Below are 18,388 nucleotides of genomic sequence, written 5' to 3' on the forward strand. Positions count from 1 at the left end.
TAGCCTTGAGAACTCTTGTTGAATTGACTCTGGGGTTTCGGTCCATGTCTCTAATTCTTTGCAACAGTTTAAGGGGTTCAGGAAGCTAAGTGAGGTAGATGTAAGCCTTCTCTATACTATCTTTTATAGGTATGCCAATATCTGATGCACCTAGCCGAGCATGGAGTTCAAACTAAATTGTCAGGCACAAATGGAACAAATGACAATCTTGCCTACAAGAAGCCTTTTTTTTTCCCATGATATACTTTCAAGATTTTATACTCAATAGATTAATAAGTATTTAAAAATAAAGTAGTCTTGTAGGCATGATCTTTTGGTGGGTTTTACACTGCTAACAACTAAGGCTGCAGTTGGATATTGAGCTAATCTCAGTTCTTTATTAATAGTAGTAAGTTAAGATAATGGAGTGAGTTATATGGGGCACATGATAAATTTAGATATTTTAGATGTTAAGATGAGTTTAGTATTATATATGGAAAGTTAAAAAATGTATGAGGCCTACCAATGATTGTACAGTTGTTGTAATGATTGAATAATTAATTTATTAAATCCTTTATTAATAAATAACATAAATCAAATATAAATTTCCTCAATTCATGTAAAAAAATTACAATAAAATAAAAACAAAATATTCCCAGCACTATAAACACAAAAGTTTCTTATTCTAAATTTATAAAAACAAAATAAAATAATTATTAATAAAATTACAACAGTATCATGCCCCCATTTTATTATATTATTTAATTAGAGGTACAAAAACACATGTAATGCGGAATTTTTTTTTTTGAGTCACCGGCAAATTGAGCTTTGCTCAATTTAGTGCTGGAGACATTTGTCTCCCACTTGAGTGGGCTCTCAGTTGCTCAAGAATCAAGCTGGAGACATTTGTCTCTAGCTTGAGCAGCTCTCAATCGCTCGAAATGCCTGTTTGGTCTGCTAATTTGGGGGGGGGGGGAGGGAGAGAGAGAGAGAGAGAGAGAGAGAGAGAGTGAGAGTGGATCCTACGAATTACTTTTTGAAGAGAAATAAGAGAGATTGTCAGTGGGTCCCATTACTTTTTGAGAGGAAAGAGAAATGAAGAGAGAAAATTTGGCTACTTTTTTTTTGAGAGAGAGAGAGAGAATGTCAGTGGGTCCTATTACTTTTTGAGGAAAAAGAGAAATGCTGAGAGAGAGTCTAGCTTTTTCTTCTGCATTTTGTTAGTGAGTCCCACGAAGTCTGAAGTTGAAATGGTCTAAATGAAGACTCAATTGTGGGTGGATGTTAGACGAGGTCTAAAATTGAGCTGAGCAGAAATGCTCCTAACATCCAAACGAGCTCTAAATTACTTGGTCATTAATGACCTGATTCGCTCTCATCTCATAAAAGAAAATTGTAATTGCAATAAAGGAAAATTGTTGAGAAAAAATTTTACACCATAGTATGTCTCATCAAATTTAAGACTTGAGAAAAACACTACACCATCAAATACTCCAACACTTGGAAAGAAAAATGCACCATTTTTACCCTTTGATGGATTAGGAAGAAGCCCATATGATGGAAGGTAAGTGTAAATGCAATAAAGGAAAATGAAAATTTTCACGTACCAAATGTTCCCAACAATGCTTTAATGCTTTAATGCTTCCCCACAACAATGTTCCCAACAAGTCTCCAAGCTTACCCTTAGGACCAAACATTTTGAGTAAGAGGGAGCACTTACTGAATCGAAGTCGATATACCCTACAGCTGACTCCAACTCCACTAAATCTGACTCTGACTCTGACTTTGTTGGAGTTGACTTTGACTCCTACTTCTATTGTTTCTAATTCAACTCCGACTAGCTAATTGTTGGAGTAGGGTTAAGTTTGGACTTTTTTTTGGGCTTCACATTTTTCCCATTTTGGGTTTCATTTTTTTGTTGGTTTTAAGTTTACTAAAAACATTACAAAAAAGAAAAAAAATTTAGATATGAAAAAACCAAAAATATAACTAAAAAAATTAAAAACATACAGTAGGCCATTTAGTTTATTCTTGATATCCTATCATTCACAATTTCATATTACAGTCCCAGACTCCCAATCAATAAAATAATAATAAAATAATTGTTCAACCATCTAGCTAAGGCCCAACGTAACAATTAACAAATAACATTAAATAACACTAGACCTAATTTCTATACTAATATCTAACTTATTTTTATATTAGACTTTTACTATAGACTATAGTGTCTAATTACATGTTATTACACTATAGTATTACATATTATTTCTAGTATCTAATTACATGTTATTTCTAATATTATGTGTTATTAACTTATTACACTAGATTTATTTCTATATCGTGTCTAATTTATTAACTTATTATATTAGGCTTATTTCTATACTAGTATCTAACTTATTTCTATACTTGATTATGTATGGTAGTAATAGTAGTAATATTATGATGTTTAAATATACTTAACTATTAGTCTATTTATATTATAGTATAAATATATTAATTTACAATAATTAGCTTATACTAGTATATTACTAAATTTAGCTATATAAGTTCTAGTTATATAACTATATAGTTAGGGCTGAGCACCGATTGAACCGGAGTTGGATTTGGCATCCTCCGACTCCGACTCCGACTTTGTCGGAGGCCGAATCCGATCTCCGACTCCGACTCCGCTTACACCCTACTCCGCTCCGACTCCGACTCGGACTTGTCGGAGCGGAGTCGGAGTTGGGCTTTTTGTTGGGCTTTTTTATTGGGCCTTTTTTTAGACTTTTTTCTTTAACCCAATTAACATTTCAATTTTATAATTTGCAACTCTAATCGGATTTGGACTTCTATATCAATTTTTTTTTAAAATATAATTTGAGATTTCTAATTTATCTAACCAAAATCATCACATTAGAAAATAAAACTAAATTCAAAATCTATCACTATAAAAAATAAAACTAAATTCAAATGTGCAACTAAAATTAAAAACTAAATTAAAACTAAATACACACATTAAAATTACATAACCAAAATTACAAAATGTTAATTAAAAAATACATAACCAAAATTAAAACTTAAAATTAAAAATACATAACCAAAAGTCCAAAATTACAACCTAAAATTAAAAATATATAACCAAAGGTCCAAAAAATGTAATTTTTCAACTTGTGCCTAAAAAAAAAAAAATTAGTAAAGAAATAAGATATCATATAAATTTATAAAAATAAAGAAAGCAAAATTGAAATAAGATACCAGAAACAAGATTGTCAATCCTCTTCACGGAGTATGCTGGCCATAGAATTGGCTAATTCTGCATTAAGATGTTAAAGTATAGGAAATTAGTATTACAAAATGTTAAAATCAACTCATATAACAACTTAAAAAAAATCTCTAAATACATTACCTGAGTCTAGCTTATAACTCTCTGCATCATCAATGGCTTCAGAATAATTTTGACTCAAGCATATGGGAGTAGACTTCAACCAATTTTGCGAGCACACGAGAGCTTCTACAGTTCTAGGAGCCAAAAAGCTCCTAAACGGATCTAGGACACGGCCTCCTGTGCTAAATGCTGACTCAGATGCAACGGTGGTGATAGGAATGACCAAGATATCTCTTGCCATTAGAGCAAGAACTGGATACTTGGTAGAGTTGACTTTCCACCAAATTAAAATATCGAAACTCCCCGTAGGAATCTTAATATTTTCCAACAAATACCGCTCTAACTCTGACTTACAATCCATCAAAGATGCTGTATGCTCTTTATGGAACTTCCTCAAAAAATCCAAGGGATCATAGTCTGTAACTGTACTACTACTCCCCATTGATGCACTAGCTTCACCGCTTTGAGTTTTGTTAGCACCAGTTACGCACCCACCACCAAACTCTACATATGCCTCATACAAATATTCCATATCCCTCTTGAGGAGTGCAACAAATTCCTCACCCTTCGCCTCACCCAATGTTTTCTTGAACCAATATGCTTGAGTAACCAATTTAAACCGCGGATCAAGAATAGCAGCAATAAACAACAACCGATTTATTTTTTCAAGATCACCCCAATATTTATTATACTTTGTCTTCATTCTGAAAGCCATTGAACTCAAACGTCGATTACTATTATCACAAAAATTATTCAAGTGTTTATGAATGGCAATAAGCTCCTGGACATAATTATTTGATGTGACATATAGTGTATCAGAAATGCGCAATGTAACACCATAAAATATTTGAAGAAACTTCGAAAAGTTTCTTATGGTCTCCCAATCATCCGGCCCAGGAGCTCCTAGACCCTTTCTCCCATGTCCATCCTCAGACAAATAAACTCGTGAGTAGGGATCTTCATCAAGCAAAAGTTGGAAGGCTTTTTGATACTTCTCAGCCACGTCCAACATAAGAAAAGTCGAATTCCATCTAGTAGGCACGTCAAGAGTCAAAAAACTAGAGCATTGAACTTTTGATCTATCAACACAAGACTTGAAAGTGGCAAGTCTTTGGGGAGAAGACTTCACATACTTAATCAGATTTCGGACCCTTACAATTGAGTCATCAACATCTTTCAAACCTTCACTCACAATAAGGTTTAAGATGTGTGCCGTACACCTCATGTGAATAAACTCGTGATTTGCTATACAATCCGCACTTCCTATTTCCCTTGTTCTCAACCAATCAATAGCAGAGTCGTTAGAGGTAGCATTATCCACTGTAATTGTGAGGATTTTGTCAATACCCCAATCAAGCATACACTCCTCCAACTCCCTCCCAATCGTTGCCCCCTTATGGTCGCTAATCCGAACAAATGAAATGATCCGCTTATGCAACTTCCAATTATTATCAATGAAGTGAGCGGTCACACACATGTAATTAATATTTTGGATAGAAGTCCAAGTGTCGGTGGTTAGGCATACTCTTTGTTTGGTGGTCAAAAACATTTTCTTCAAGCTATCCTTCTCTCTCAAGAATACCCTCATACAGTCACGCATTACGGTAAATCGAGAAGGAATAGGAAACCTTGGATCAAGGGCTTTAACAAATTCCCGAAACTCTTCTTCCTCAACACATCTAAATGGTAGCTCATCCACTATCACCATCCTAGCAAGGGCAGCTCGTATTTTTTTCTCATTATATTTGGCCATCCCTAAGGTCTTCTCCCCTTCCCCTCCTTCACTTCTTGCATCCGGGACCAAGAATGTTTGACTCTTATCCAATTTACTCTTACGGTTTTTGGGGCAAAGTTGGATGTGTGTTTTCATGGCCGAAGTGCCTTGCCTTTTGGGATGGCATTTCCATTGCCTATGACAATGATTACAAGTAGCTATAGGCTCTTCGGGATCACAATCGGGCACTCTTGTGAAGTGGGACCATACCTCAGACCTATTCTTAATATTTCTACTACCAGGTGAAGGGCGAGGGGTAGAATGAAAGGCACTAGGAGTACCTACTGAAGAGCCTATTGGTCCGCTAGACTCATCAACTATTGGAATGAGAATATCAATCGGTTGTTCTGGGGCTGGAATGCCAGGACAAGATGCACCTGTGGATGTAGGAGTGTTTGTGCCTTCCATATCCATTATTTAATAACTAGAACTGTAGAGCACAACAAATAAGATAAACATAAAGAAAATAAATTCATGAACTAATGTAAAGATTACTCAAGTAACTTATATGATATACATATATACTTATATAGTAGTAATGAGAAAAAATGTCCTATGAATCTATAAATGTGGTTGCATCGCTCGACCCTCGCTCGACACTGAGCTCGAGCGAATTCAGGCAGAGTGTGCCGCTCGACCCTCGCTCGACACTGAGCTCGAGCGAACTCAGTGCTTACTGGGTTAAATCCTTCTGCGAATCTGCTTAGTGCTACTAGAGGAATGGGAAAAAACAAGTAATAGCATTTCAGATCATCAAGGGCTACTGAAGGAGATTGATCCTAACAACATTTAGTGTATTTCATAGTAGATCCTAACAACAAATTCCAACAAATTCCATACTTCAATAAATTCTAAACCATTTGTACACTTAAACCCATGACCCCCATCCATCTCTCATGAAGAAAACCCATGGCCTTTCATAAATAGCACACAACAATCCTAAAATCCACAACTATCCAACGATTCCAGCACACAAACAAATCTAATATCCACAACTATCAAGAAAATGAACAAAAATAATGCAAAAATAGTTAAGATATACAAATTATAGAGAGAGAAAGAGAGAGAGAGGCACCTCGGTTTTGCAAAGAATGGGCTTTCAGAGGAGTGACGGAGGTCGGAGGGGCGACGGCACGGCACGGGTTCAGATGAGAGGTGAGGCACTGAGGAGTGAGGAAGAAAAATGAGCTGTGAAGGCACTAAACACTGAAAGTCTGAAGGGGGAGGGGAGGGAATCGGAGGGGGGGGGGGGGGGAATGAAAAGTGCCGTTTCAGCCTAACCCATTAGGGTTTTCCACTTTTCACTTTTAAAAAATTGGAAAAAAAAAAAGTTAAAATACAAATTAATAATTTAGTAAAAATAAATTAATAAGTTAGTAAAAATATATTTAAGTTAGTAAAAATGTATACTAATAAATATATTATATATTAGTAATATACTAATACTAATACTATTAGTCTATTAATATATAGTAAATTAGTAATATTTATTAACTTATTTACTATGGTCTAATAACTAGATAGTCTAGATGTAATAATTAGTAACTAATAATATCCCTTTCAAAAAAAAGTAACTAATAATATCTAATAACACTAGTTACACTAGTACTGATAGATAATAACTTAAAGATACTAATTTAATATACATATAACTAATAGTATACTAATAAATATATTATATATTAGTAATGCACTAATACTAATACTATTGGTCTATTAATATATAGTAAATTAGTAATATTTATTAACTTATTTACTATAGTCTAATAACTAGATAGTCTAGATGTAATAACTACTAACTAGTAACTAATAATATGTCCATAACACTAGTTACACTAGTACTAATAGATAATAACTTAAAGATATATATTTAATATATATGTAACTCAATAGTATACTATTGAATTATATTAGTAATTTACTATATATTAATAGTCTAATACTATTAGTCTATTAGTAAGTTAGTATATGGACTATGGTATAATAGTAAATTAGTATATGGTATAATAGTAAATTAGTAATATTTATTAACTTATTTACTATAGTGAATGGTCTATAACAAATATGTAATAACTAGATGTAATAACTAGTAACTAATTATATGTAATAACACTAGTTACACTAGTACTAATAGATAATAACTTAGAAGATATTAATTTAATATATATTAACTAATAGTATACTATTATATATATATTATATTAGTAATAAACTACTACTAATACTATTAGTCTTTAATATATAGTAATATTTATTAACTTATTTACTATAGTCTAATAACTTATAACTAGATAGTCTAGATGTAATAATTAGTAACTAATAATATGTGATAACACTACACTAGTACTAAATTACTAATAGATAATAACTTAAAGATATTAATTTAATATATACAACTAATAGTATACTATTATATATATTAGTAATTTACTATATACTAATAGTCTAATACTATTAGTCTATTAGTATATAGTAAATTAATAATATTTATTAACTTATTTACTATAAGTTTATAACTAATAACTAGTGCTAATTGCTAGTATATTATTGGATTTAACTAATGATGTTACTATATTTATATTTATATGATTACTATATAGAAAAACACATATTTTTTACAAAACATGTACACTAGCGGAGTCGGAGTCGGAGTCGGAATAGGGAGTCGGAGTCGGAGTCGGAGTCGGAGTCGGATCCGGCTGGACTCCGACTCCGACTCCGACTCCGACTTTTCTCGAGAAAAAACTCCGACTCCGACTCCGACTTGTCGGAGCCGGAGCGGAGTCGGAATCGGGGTCGGAGTCGGATTTTCGGATTTTTGCTTAGCCCTATATATAGTATATATGATTATTATATAAATAATATATATGTTTATAATATATGTATAATATCAGAGTTGGAGTCAGTCAGATGACACCTTTGACTCCAACTTAGGCTAAAAAATCCAAAAAAGAAAAATCTAACTTCAACGGTGCTGAGTCGGAACATAGTCAGATTTTTGAATTTTTGCTCCACTCTAATCTTGAGAAATTTTAAAATTTTGTTTTATCTCATCTCATTTACCAAACTGACCCTTAGTCTTGATTAGCACCCCAATTTTTCTTTTGAGGGTCTCGATCTCACTCAGCATGTCAACTTCGTTAATATGAGTTTCACCCCTGTTTTTATATGTTTTAAGATCTATGTTTATAGTGTTTTCTTTTTTGGTATGGTACATCTATTTGATCAATTTGATTGACTTTCATTCTTTCTGGTTGATAAGAAATTTTTGAGTTGAGAAACAACTTTGACTCTAATACAAGTATGAGCTTAAAGTTATGGATTCTAAGCTAGGTCAGGTTTGGTTAGAAAATTGAGATAAGATGAAAGTTGAAACTTAAATAAAATATTTTTAAAATATAATTTTTTAATATTATTATTATTTTAGAATTTTAAAAAATTGAATTATTTATTCTATTTTGTATGATAAATATTTTTTAAAATTGTAATGATGAGATGAGATAAGATAAGATGGATTGAGAGCTTTTCTTAATTCAAATCGAGCCGGTTATAATAGAAATGAAGATGAAGTTGAGCCCTTCTCAAAATCAGAGTTAGAGTCCATAAAAGACTTTGATTCTCATTAGAGTTGAAGCTCAGAGTTTCATATTTATGGATCCGGGCCCAACCTTATTGATAATGCAGCAGATCGTATGACTCATAAAGCTAGAAAGAGTATATTAACGTATGTCTACCCACTGCACCACAGCAGAAAAATAAAATTGAGAATTCCACCTTAGAGGATGCAGTACAAACAGAATGTTGAAGAATATTCCTTCTCTGTAGAGTTTGTTATTTTCTCCAGCTGTAATACTTCTTACATTTTCCTTTTTGTCTGATATGTAATCGACTGCCTATATAAAGGCATGAGCACTAATGAAGGAGGCACGACAGAGAGCATTTTCTCTACAGAATGATAATTCCTTCTCGTAGTTTCTTTTACAATGTTATTCTTTTTCTTTGCATTTCATCATGGTATCAGAGCTGCTGACTAGCAGTCTCTTGATCCTACCTCCATCATGTCTACACAGTCCAAGATTTCCTCATCATCGGTTACATCCTCCTTTTCTCACATTGTTTCTATCAAGTTAACTCATGAAAATTACTTAATATGGAAAGTCCAAATTACTGCTTATCTAAGAGGTCAAGATTTGTTTTCCTTTGTTGATGGAACGCAGACAGTGCCTCCAAGATTTTTAACCACAGAATCTGAGTCTCAACCCAAAAATAATCCTGCTTTTCTCTCATGGCAGAAAACAGATCAAATGATACTTAGCATCTTATTTTCTGCAATTTCTGAAACAGTTGTTGGCAATGTTATTTCTGCTAGAACCTCACGAGAACTATGGACTGCACTTGAATCAATGTTCAGTTCTCATTCTCAAGCTAAAGAATTTCAAGTCAAATTTCAATTGACAAATTTGTCTAGAGGAGAGCAATCCATATTTGAGTATTTCTCCAAAGTAAGAATGCTTGCCGATACACTTTCGGCCACTGGTAACCCGCTTTCAGACAAAGATTTTGTGACCTATCTTCTAAATGGTCTTGGTCCGTCTTATGAGTTATTTGTTACATCCATCACAACAAGATCTGATCTTATTACTTCTCATGAGCTTTATCACCTCTTACTCATTCATGAAAGCAGAATGTCTCATAACTCGTGTAACACCGGCTCTCTCAATTCTTTTACACCATCTGTGAATGTGAGTACGGGTAACTCCTTCCGTGACCAACATGGTAGAGGTAATTATAGGGGGAATAGAAATACCAGAGGACGCACCAGACCCTTCACCAGAGGCAGATTCTCTCCCAACCCAAATTCCCAAAACCCAGCTTATTCCACAAACCGACCTACCTGTCAAGTCTGCCAAAAACCAGGACACTCAACCCTCCAGTGTCACTACAGGTTTGATCATGCATACCAACATGAGCCACCACACTCCTTCTCTGCCCATTACACTGCCCCATCCTCCACCACTGATCAAACCTGGTACCCTGACTCAGCAGCCACAAACCATATAACCCATGATTTATCTCATCTTAACCTTACATCCGAACCATATTCTGGAAATGAACAAATTCGAGTAGGTAATGGCCATGCACTGAACATCAACAACATCGGTGACTCCTCCCTCCTCTCTAACTCATGTTCTTTTCGACTTCATAACTTACTTCATGTGCCATCTATTACCAAAAATTTAGTTTCTGTTTCTCAATTTTGTTTTCTGCAATTTCTGAAATAGTTGTTGGCAATGTTATTTCTGCTAGAACCTCACGAGAACTATGGACTGCACTTGAATCAATGTTCAGTTCTTATTCTCAAGCTAAAGAATTTCAAGTCAAATTTCAATTGACAAATTTGTCTAGAGGAGAGCAATCCATATCTGAGTATTTCTCTTGCCCACACACCCATCAACGTTTCTCTTGCCCACACACCCATCAACAAAATGGCATCGTTGAATGAAAACACTGTCACATTGTTGAAACAGGACTAACTTTATTATCTCATGCCTCACTTCCTCTTTCATTTTGGGAAGATGCTTTTGAAACAGCTACTTACTTAATAAACATTCTTCCCACTCCAGTACTTCAAAATAAATGTCCTTATTTCATGGTGCATCACAAATTACCCGAATATTCCATTTTAAAAAATTTTGGATGCTTATGTTGGCCAAATTTGAGACCATATAATCCTCATAAAATTAATTTTCGATCAACTCCATGTCTTTTTCTCGGGTACAGTTCATCACACAAAGGATACAAATGTCTTGACCTTAACACCAAGCGTATGTACATCTCCCGAGACGTTCTCTTTGATGAACACTCTTTTCCTTATTCCAAACAGATTCCCACTCCCTTGTCTAAACCCAACTCCACTACTATCCCGTTACCCATATTCCCTACTTCCATTTTAGGCCCACCACCTACTTCCTCCTCCAGCCCACCTAACTCTTCTTATTCGAATTCTTCAGCCCAATCTCCTCAGCTCACTGTCACGCCCAGCTCCAATCCAGCTCAAACACCCTATCAACCACATTCTCAGCCCAGTACATTACCCTGTCCAAACTCAGCTCACACACCTTCTCAGCCCAGTCCATTGCTCAGCCCAAACCCGACTCAAACACTCCCTTCGTCTACCATCTCGTCAACCCTACCTTCCCCGATTCTCCCTTCTCCCTCTACTGCAACTGAACGTCCATGTCCCTCTCCTGAAAATATCACTTGTCTCGTTCCCCCAAGAGCCCCCATCATTACCCGATCCATGACCCAATCCTCTCGTCCTCGTGTCTTCACCGATGGGTCAATACCTTACCCATCTCGAACATGCTCGATTTCCACTAGAATCGTACCCGATGAACCATCCTCCTTCACCATTGCCTCAAAATTTTCTGAGTGGAAAGAGGCCATGAACAGAGAATACGATGCCCTCATTCAAACCCAGACCTGGACCCTTGTTCCCCCTCAGATTGCTTCTAATCTCGTTGGTTGCAGGTGGGTTTTCCGCACCAAACGTCACTCGGATGGTTCGATTGAACGGAGAAAAGCCCGGCTCGTTGCAAAAGGTTTCCATCAACAACCGGGGGTCGACTACAATGAAACCTTCAGTCCAGTCATTAAGCCCACCACCATTCGGTTAGTCCTCTCTTTTGCCATTGCACAAAATTGGTCTCTGCGACAAATAGACATCCAAAATGCCTTCCTACATGGAAGTCTCACTGAGTCTGTTTTTATGCAACAACCCCCTGGTTTTATTGATTCTAAACATCCCAATTATGTGTGTAAATTACACAAGGCCATCTACGGTCTAAAACAGGCACCTCGTGCCTGGTTGTCACGGTTAAGTAATTGGCTTCTCAGCTATGGTTTTGTTGCATCTCACGGAGACCCATCTTTGTTTATCCTACGGAATTCATCTATTTGCATTTTCACATTGGTTTACGTTGATGATATGGTAATTGCATCTCCCACGTCAGTTGCCATTGATAATTTTCTCTGTGATCTTAGTCATGCTTTTCCAGTAAAAGACTTAGGTCGACTCTCATATTTTCTTGGCTTACATTTAGACTACTTACCTCATGGTATGTTACTTTCCCAAAGAAAATATATTTTCGACCTTCTTCGAAAAACCAACATGACTGCTGCCAATCCCATTTCTTCTCCTATGTCAGCTTCCAGTAAACTCTCCAAATTTGATACCCCTTCGTTTGATGATCCCACTCTTTTTAGGAGTGTTGTGGGCAGCCTTCAGTACCTATCCTTAACTAGACCAGACATTGCCTTTTCAGTTAATAAGGTCTGTCAATTCATGCATGATCCAAAAATTACTCACTGGACTGTTGTTAAAAGAATACTAAGATACTTAAAGTCTACTAGCAATCATGGTTTGTTTTTTGCAAAGAAATCTGGTTTTATTTTACATGCCTATTCGGATGTGGACTGGGCTGGCTGTCCAGATGATCGACGCTCTACAGGAGGCTTCTGCATTTTTCTGGGTAATCATCTTATATCCTGGAGTTCACGCAAGCAGCACACAGTGGCAAGATCAAGTACTGAGGCTGAGTATAAGTCTTTAGCCAACACCACTACTGAACTAATATGGCTTCAGACTTTGATTAAAGAACTTGGTTTCTCCCTCTTCAAAGCACCTGTTTTATGGTGTGACAACTTGGGCGCAACATACCTCACCTCCAATCCTGTCTATCACTCACGTACCAAACACATGGATATTGATTTTCATTTTGTACGTGATAGGGTCACTGCCAAAACTCTACAAGTCTGTTTTTGTAGTAGCAAAGACCAGTTGGCTGATGTATTTACTAAGCCACTGGTTGCTGATCGATTCTCTGTTTTCAAGACGAGTCTCAATGTCCTTGACACCCCATTGGACTTGCCGGGGCGTATTAACGTATGTCTACCCACTGCACCACAGCAGAAAAATAAAATTGAGAATTCCACCTTAGAGGATGCAGTACAAACAGAATGTTGAAGAATATTCCTTCTCTGCAGAGTTTGTTATTTTCTCCAGCTGTAATACTTCTTACATTTTCCTTTTTGTCTGATATGTAATCGACTGCCTATATAAAGGCATGAGCACTAATGAAGGAGGCACGACAGAGAGCATTTTCTCTACAGAATGATAATTCCTTCTCGTAGTTTCTTTTACAATGTTATTCTTTTTCTTTGCATTTCATCAGAGTAACCATAGATATATTTATTTTTATAAGTATATTTTAAATGTGGTGCTTATATAAACTTCAAGATTTTCATATAGAAACTGGCGTATTTTGATAAAGTGAAACCATCACATGATTGGTTGGTTGCAAAATCAATGTATGGATATTATCATTGTTGAGAAACAAAAACCATTACAATGTAACAAATAGGGGCTCCAATTAAAAATTGAGAAAACTGTAAGGAAATGAAAGGCAGGTTACAACTTATAAGACTAATCGACAAGCCATTCATACAAAATCATGATTGCTTGTGAAACGAATTAAACAGCTCGTATAAAGCTCGGTAATTAGTATATAAAGAGGTACTAAGGGAAAATCATGTTCTTAATACTACTTATATATATATATATATATATATATATATATATATATGTACTTGAATTCTTATAAAGATAACTATTGTTAAATTTATATATAAACAATAGAAAGATGTTTACAAAAACTCAAATATTATTTACCAAAGTTTGTAGATAAAATATTTATTATAAGATACATTATAAATTATAATCTGTGTTCTCAAAATCAAATGGCTTGTTATAAAAAAGCTTGAATTCCCATGAATAAGAAAATGAGTTGTTCATGAATATAAAATGTAATTCAGTAATAAGCTCGATCGAGCTTGCCTAGTCATTTTTAAATAAAGATGAAATGAACTAAGATTGAAGTGGCTCGAATAATATTCAGTGAGATGCTTTTGAACATAAAAATATAATTATGTAATAAGCTCGAGCTCAACTCATAGTCAAATAAAAACTAAATGAAAGGGGCTCGACCACCCACTGCTCACTACTCATGAAATATCAACTTGTACGTTTATACTATAATATTTAAAGGATTGAATAAAAAAATATACATATTCTTTGGCGTTCCTTGTTCATTAATCTGTCATAAGACAAATAAAGGACTAATTGCATGCTATTCAATTCTATTTGGAAGACAAAGTCTTGGAATTAAGGTTACATGATATGCTTTGGAAAAAAAAAAAAAAAAAAAAAAAAGAGACTAAAGAAAAAGAGAGTGAAGAGATAAATATCGGGAGAAGGTTGCCAAATTGTGGGGGCCGGGGGGTCATTGGAATTAAGCAGCTTCCTCCAACATGGCAAGTTTTTGTCTGATTTATATTATTCTTTTTTAATTTTTATTTAGTGCATTAATAATTTATAATTTGTGTTGCATGCATGCTGCATGCAGCTTGTAATTATTTAGCATACACTAAATAATTATGGTATCTTTCGATCGATATCTTTGATAATCGATATAATTGAGCTATTAACGTAAGGCCGACATCAAATACCAACATACAACATGTGATCAGGGCGAGGGAGGGCATGCTGATGTCTATGGCCTCATGCATGCTGCCAATTTGTTTAAACATTCTTGCTTATATGTTGTCTGGGGAGTGTTCTTTAATATCAGATTCCCTGAAACTTTGCTCCTAATTTTCTGAGTGTATATATATATATATATATAATGTTCATGTACTAGCTGCAGCTAACAAATCCCTGGGTTTCGTATATATACTCGTACGTGAATATATATATATATATATATATATATATACTTCTTTTTTATTAATTAAAAAAGGAAAAAGAAAAAGAAAAAGAAAACAGGGAAGAAAATGTCGTAATCGGAGCCTGGTTGTTTTTGAGAGAGACGTACAGGTACTTGAATTGTAGCGAAGACAAGAAGGAAATTGGAAGGGTTGGTCCCCTCCCTATATTGATGCCAAAATCTGAGAAAAACAAATATTATTGTGACATTATTCCTCCACCTAATTTAATGAAAACAAAATTAATGACAAAAGTAATTGACAAATTGTAAACAGAAAAGGTGATAGTGCCAATTGTGTCCTTTTCTCCTAGCATTGCCTTCTCCATGTCTCCTCCTTGTTTTTCTTTGTTTTCGTATGAAAAACACTTTAGGGAACCAGTCCCTTGAGCTCTCTCCATCAATATTGATACTTATATATCTCTCATTTTTTTTTAGGAAAAAAAAAGAAATCTTTGTTTGTAAATAAATTTTAATACATGATATGATAAGTTAAATCTATAATACAATAAAAATATTTATATAATATGATATAACATCGGCCTTTTGGCATCTTAAAATTCATTCTTCCACAAGCTCATTTTTATGTTGCTCATTTTCCTATCATGGTTGCCAAGCTCTCTTTCTCTCTCTCTCTCTCTCTCTCTCTCTCTCAGATACAAATAGGATAGAGTTTGAAGTCATCTTAGTTAACAAAGAACGACAAATAATATGAAAATTTTAAACTTTCCTCGCAAGATGAAGACGACAAACAATGTTTGTTTTTTTTTTTACATGGGTATGGCATCACAGCTAGCTGTGTATGATATGAAGCTTATCTTCTCTTACAAGACAAAAATTCACATGAGCTGCCTGGAAGAATTAACAAAGAGACAGTGAAATAGGACACAGAACAAGTTGTGCATTCTGGATCTCGTACATATATGACTTCTAGAACCTCACAGCTCCCAACCTCGGTTTCCCTTCAACCTCCTCCTTTCTATGGAAAGTAATCATTTTTCTGAAAAGAAGAACAGAAAATCATGTAAGAACTACAGTCAAACATGCTAATTAAGCATGCACCAGATCATATATCAATCTGCTCACTTGTTGGAAAATAAACAAACTGATACGATCACCGTCAGGCACGTTAAATTACTAACAAGTATCTGTTTGAGGGAGCCCAAAATAAATTAAAAATAAAAAATAAAAATAAAGAGATATAACGCGCATCAGCAAACCTATTGATCTCTTGCAATGAAGAACAGCCTCATGAATTGAGCTCTCCATATCAGCAAACCTTTGTTCCGGAGATGCTTGTGGGGAACTGCTCCAGCTCTTAACTTCCAGTGATCTCCTGTCGATGTCATCAACTCTAGTACATTTTCTTGAGCCCCGTAGTACACTGCGGCATAAAGGCCGACAGAGATATCCAAAACACTTCCGCAAGATTCTCCCGGTCGCCAATGTTCTTTTCCATCTCCGGAGAAAAGGACAGTTAACTTGAACAGTTGGAACAAGAGTTCTGGAAGAAGATGATGCAGAAGAGAAAGGTATGAGGGAATTATTGCTGTTTGAGACAATACTGGAGGAGTAGTACCGTATTCTTTGTGGGTTTCTAAACACCGGTTTAATGATGCCGTTGGAGAAAAGCTCATCAGCATGAACAAGATCAGAAGAAGAAGAAGACTGGGATATGGGAACATTGAAATCAAAGTTCTGGGTTTCTAATTCCGAGTAGTATCTCTCTGAGTACTTTTCCTTGGAAAACAGGCATTTTGAGTTGGTCTCATGAGAAGTACCGTCAAAACTTGACGCTCTAAATGGGATGCAGCCAAGATCATCCAGATGATCAGGGAGTTCTGCATTTGATAACCAACTGTATGAAAAACTCTCAGTGGCTAGATCAGGCTGTGAGGTTTCCATGGTTATTGGCAAGTGCAAAATGCTGATGAACATAAAGAAAGACGAAAACCTAATATACTTGTAGAGAGCGAGAGATCCATGAGCCACATGATGGGTATTTTAAGAGTGATCTCTAGACAATGGTGACCACAAGTGCCTATATTGTCTACAGTACTTCCAATTCCTAGAAACAGACAAGAATAGAAAAACAAACCATACTGAATATTATTTTAAAAAACTATGTTCTCTAAATAGAAAATTTAGGTTGGAACCCCACCTTCTTGTATATATAATAAAAAATATATATATATATATATTTAAATTGTTTAAATTAATGTTTTGTCAATAACTTTTCTTATAAATCAAGTTTTATCATGTCAACGCGGTTATTTAGAGTGGGTTCTTTGCTTGCAAATAAGATGACTTGTTTATTAAGTATTTAGTGACAAATATTGAATTTTGCTTAACTCGGTTATACTTCACATAAACATATATTATACCACTAATTAATTACTGCTATATATTTATATATGTTCTTTTTATATTTAATTAGATCTTAATTTTCCTTTTAAATTTAATTTTTGAAAAATAAAACATGTAAAAACGAGAATATAAAACAGCTAGAGTTAATTGCAAAATCAATATCTAAGTTGTTAATTCCAGGTCTACAAATTGAGGCTTAAATCGGCCTCAACTTCCACAAAAGTGATACTTGAACTACATTCGCCAACCTCCTGTTAAAAATTCAATGGAGCATTGCTATGTGGCGTATCAATGCCATGCGTCAGTTTTTTATTGGCTGTGGCACCATATATATTAGCTAATGTAAAGAGCACTGATGCATGACATGTTACCTTGTGAGGGAAAATTAATAAAAGTATCTAATTGCAAATTTTTTAAAATTAAGTACTAACTATATAAAAATTAAAAATCTATGTCTTGATTTGTAAAAACGTGAAAACTGATCAGTAATGATTTGTAAAAACATGCCTTTATTTTTTGTATGAGGACGTTCAACATTATTTTTTTGACATTAAAGAACTAATTCACCAACCTTTTCATTTATTCTTTATCATACAGAAGTAATTATTTGAAAATTTTATAGGAAATATTTCTACGAAATTCACGTAGAAACTCGTTCACAGATCGAAGCCCAGATGCGAGTTCGATTTTCATGGGTGGAGTGGACGTGAACCAGTTGCCATCCATGGTGGACTGTGAGGATAACCTTAATCTCCTTCTTGCTCTGTTCGTCCACATACTTCTGGTAGTACGCAACGACAGCCTTGGCTATGCTCTGGCAAATGACGTAGATCTGGGAAGTGTGGCCTCCACCCTTTACACGAATTTGTATGTTGACGCTGGTGAAACGGTGCCTTCCAAGCAAGAGTAACGGCTCGTAGGCCTTGAATCTCAAGATCTCTGTTTGGGTTGCTCGATTTTGAGAGAGTAAAAGGATGTGAAGAATGGGGTGGAGATCTTCGGTAGTGGTCCTCAACTTGGAGATAGATGGAGTGGGTCAGCAAATCAAGGAGCGTTAGCCTCTATGTCGCGAGAGGAGAA

General features: G+C 35.0%; 1 protein-coding gene across 1 annotated transcript; it reads right to left on the reverse strand.

Annotated features, from left to right (window-relative positions):
* Positions 1-15,630: 15,630 nt before the first annotated feature.
* LOC122299317 (probable membrane-associated kinase regulator 6) lies at positions 15,631-16,964 on the reverse strand. Its single transcript, XM_043109507.1, has 2 exons — positions 16,162-16,964; positions 15,631-15,941 (listed from the first exon to the last, which is right to left on the reverse strand). The coding sequence occupies exons 1-2, from the start codon at positions 16,877-16,879 to the stop codon at positions 15,934-15,936; spliced, it is 726 nt and encodes a 241-aa protein (XP_042965441.1). The 5' UTR covers positions 16,880-16,964; the 3' UTR covers positions 15,631-15,933.
* Between the last annotated feature and the right edge of the window lie 1,424 nt (positions 16,965-18,388).

The sequence above is a fragment of the Carya illinoinensis genome, chromosome 2 (assembly GCF_018687715.1).
Source record: "Carya illinoinensis cultivar Pawnee chromosome 2, C.illinoinensisPawnee_v1, whole genome shotgun sequence".
NCBI lineage: Eukaryota > Viridiplantae > Streptophyta > Magnoliopsida > Fagales > Juglandaceae > Carya > Carya illinoinensis.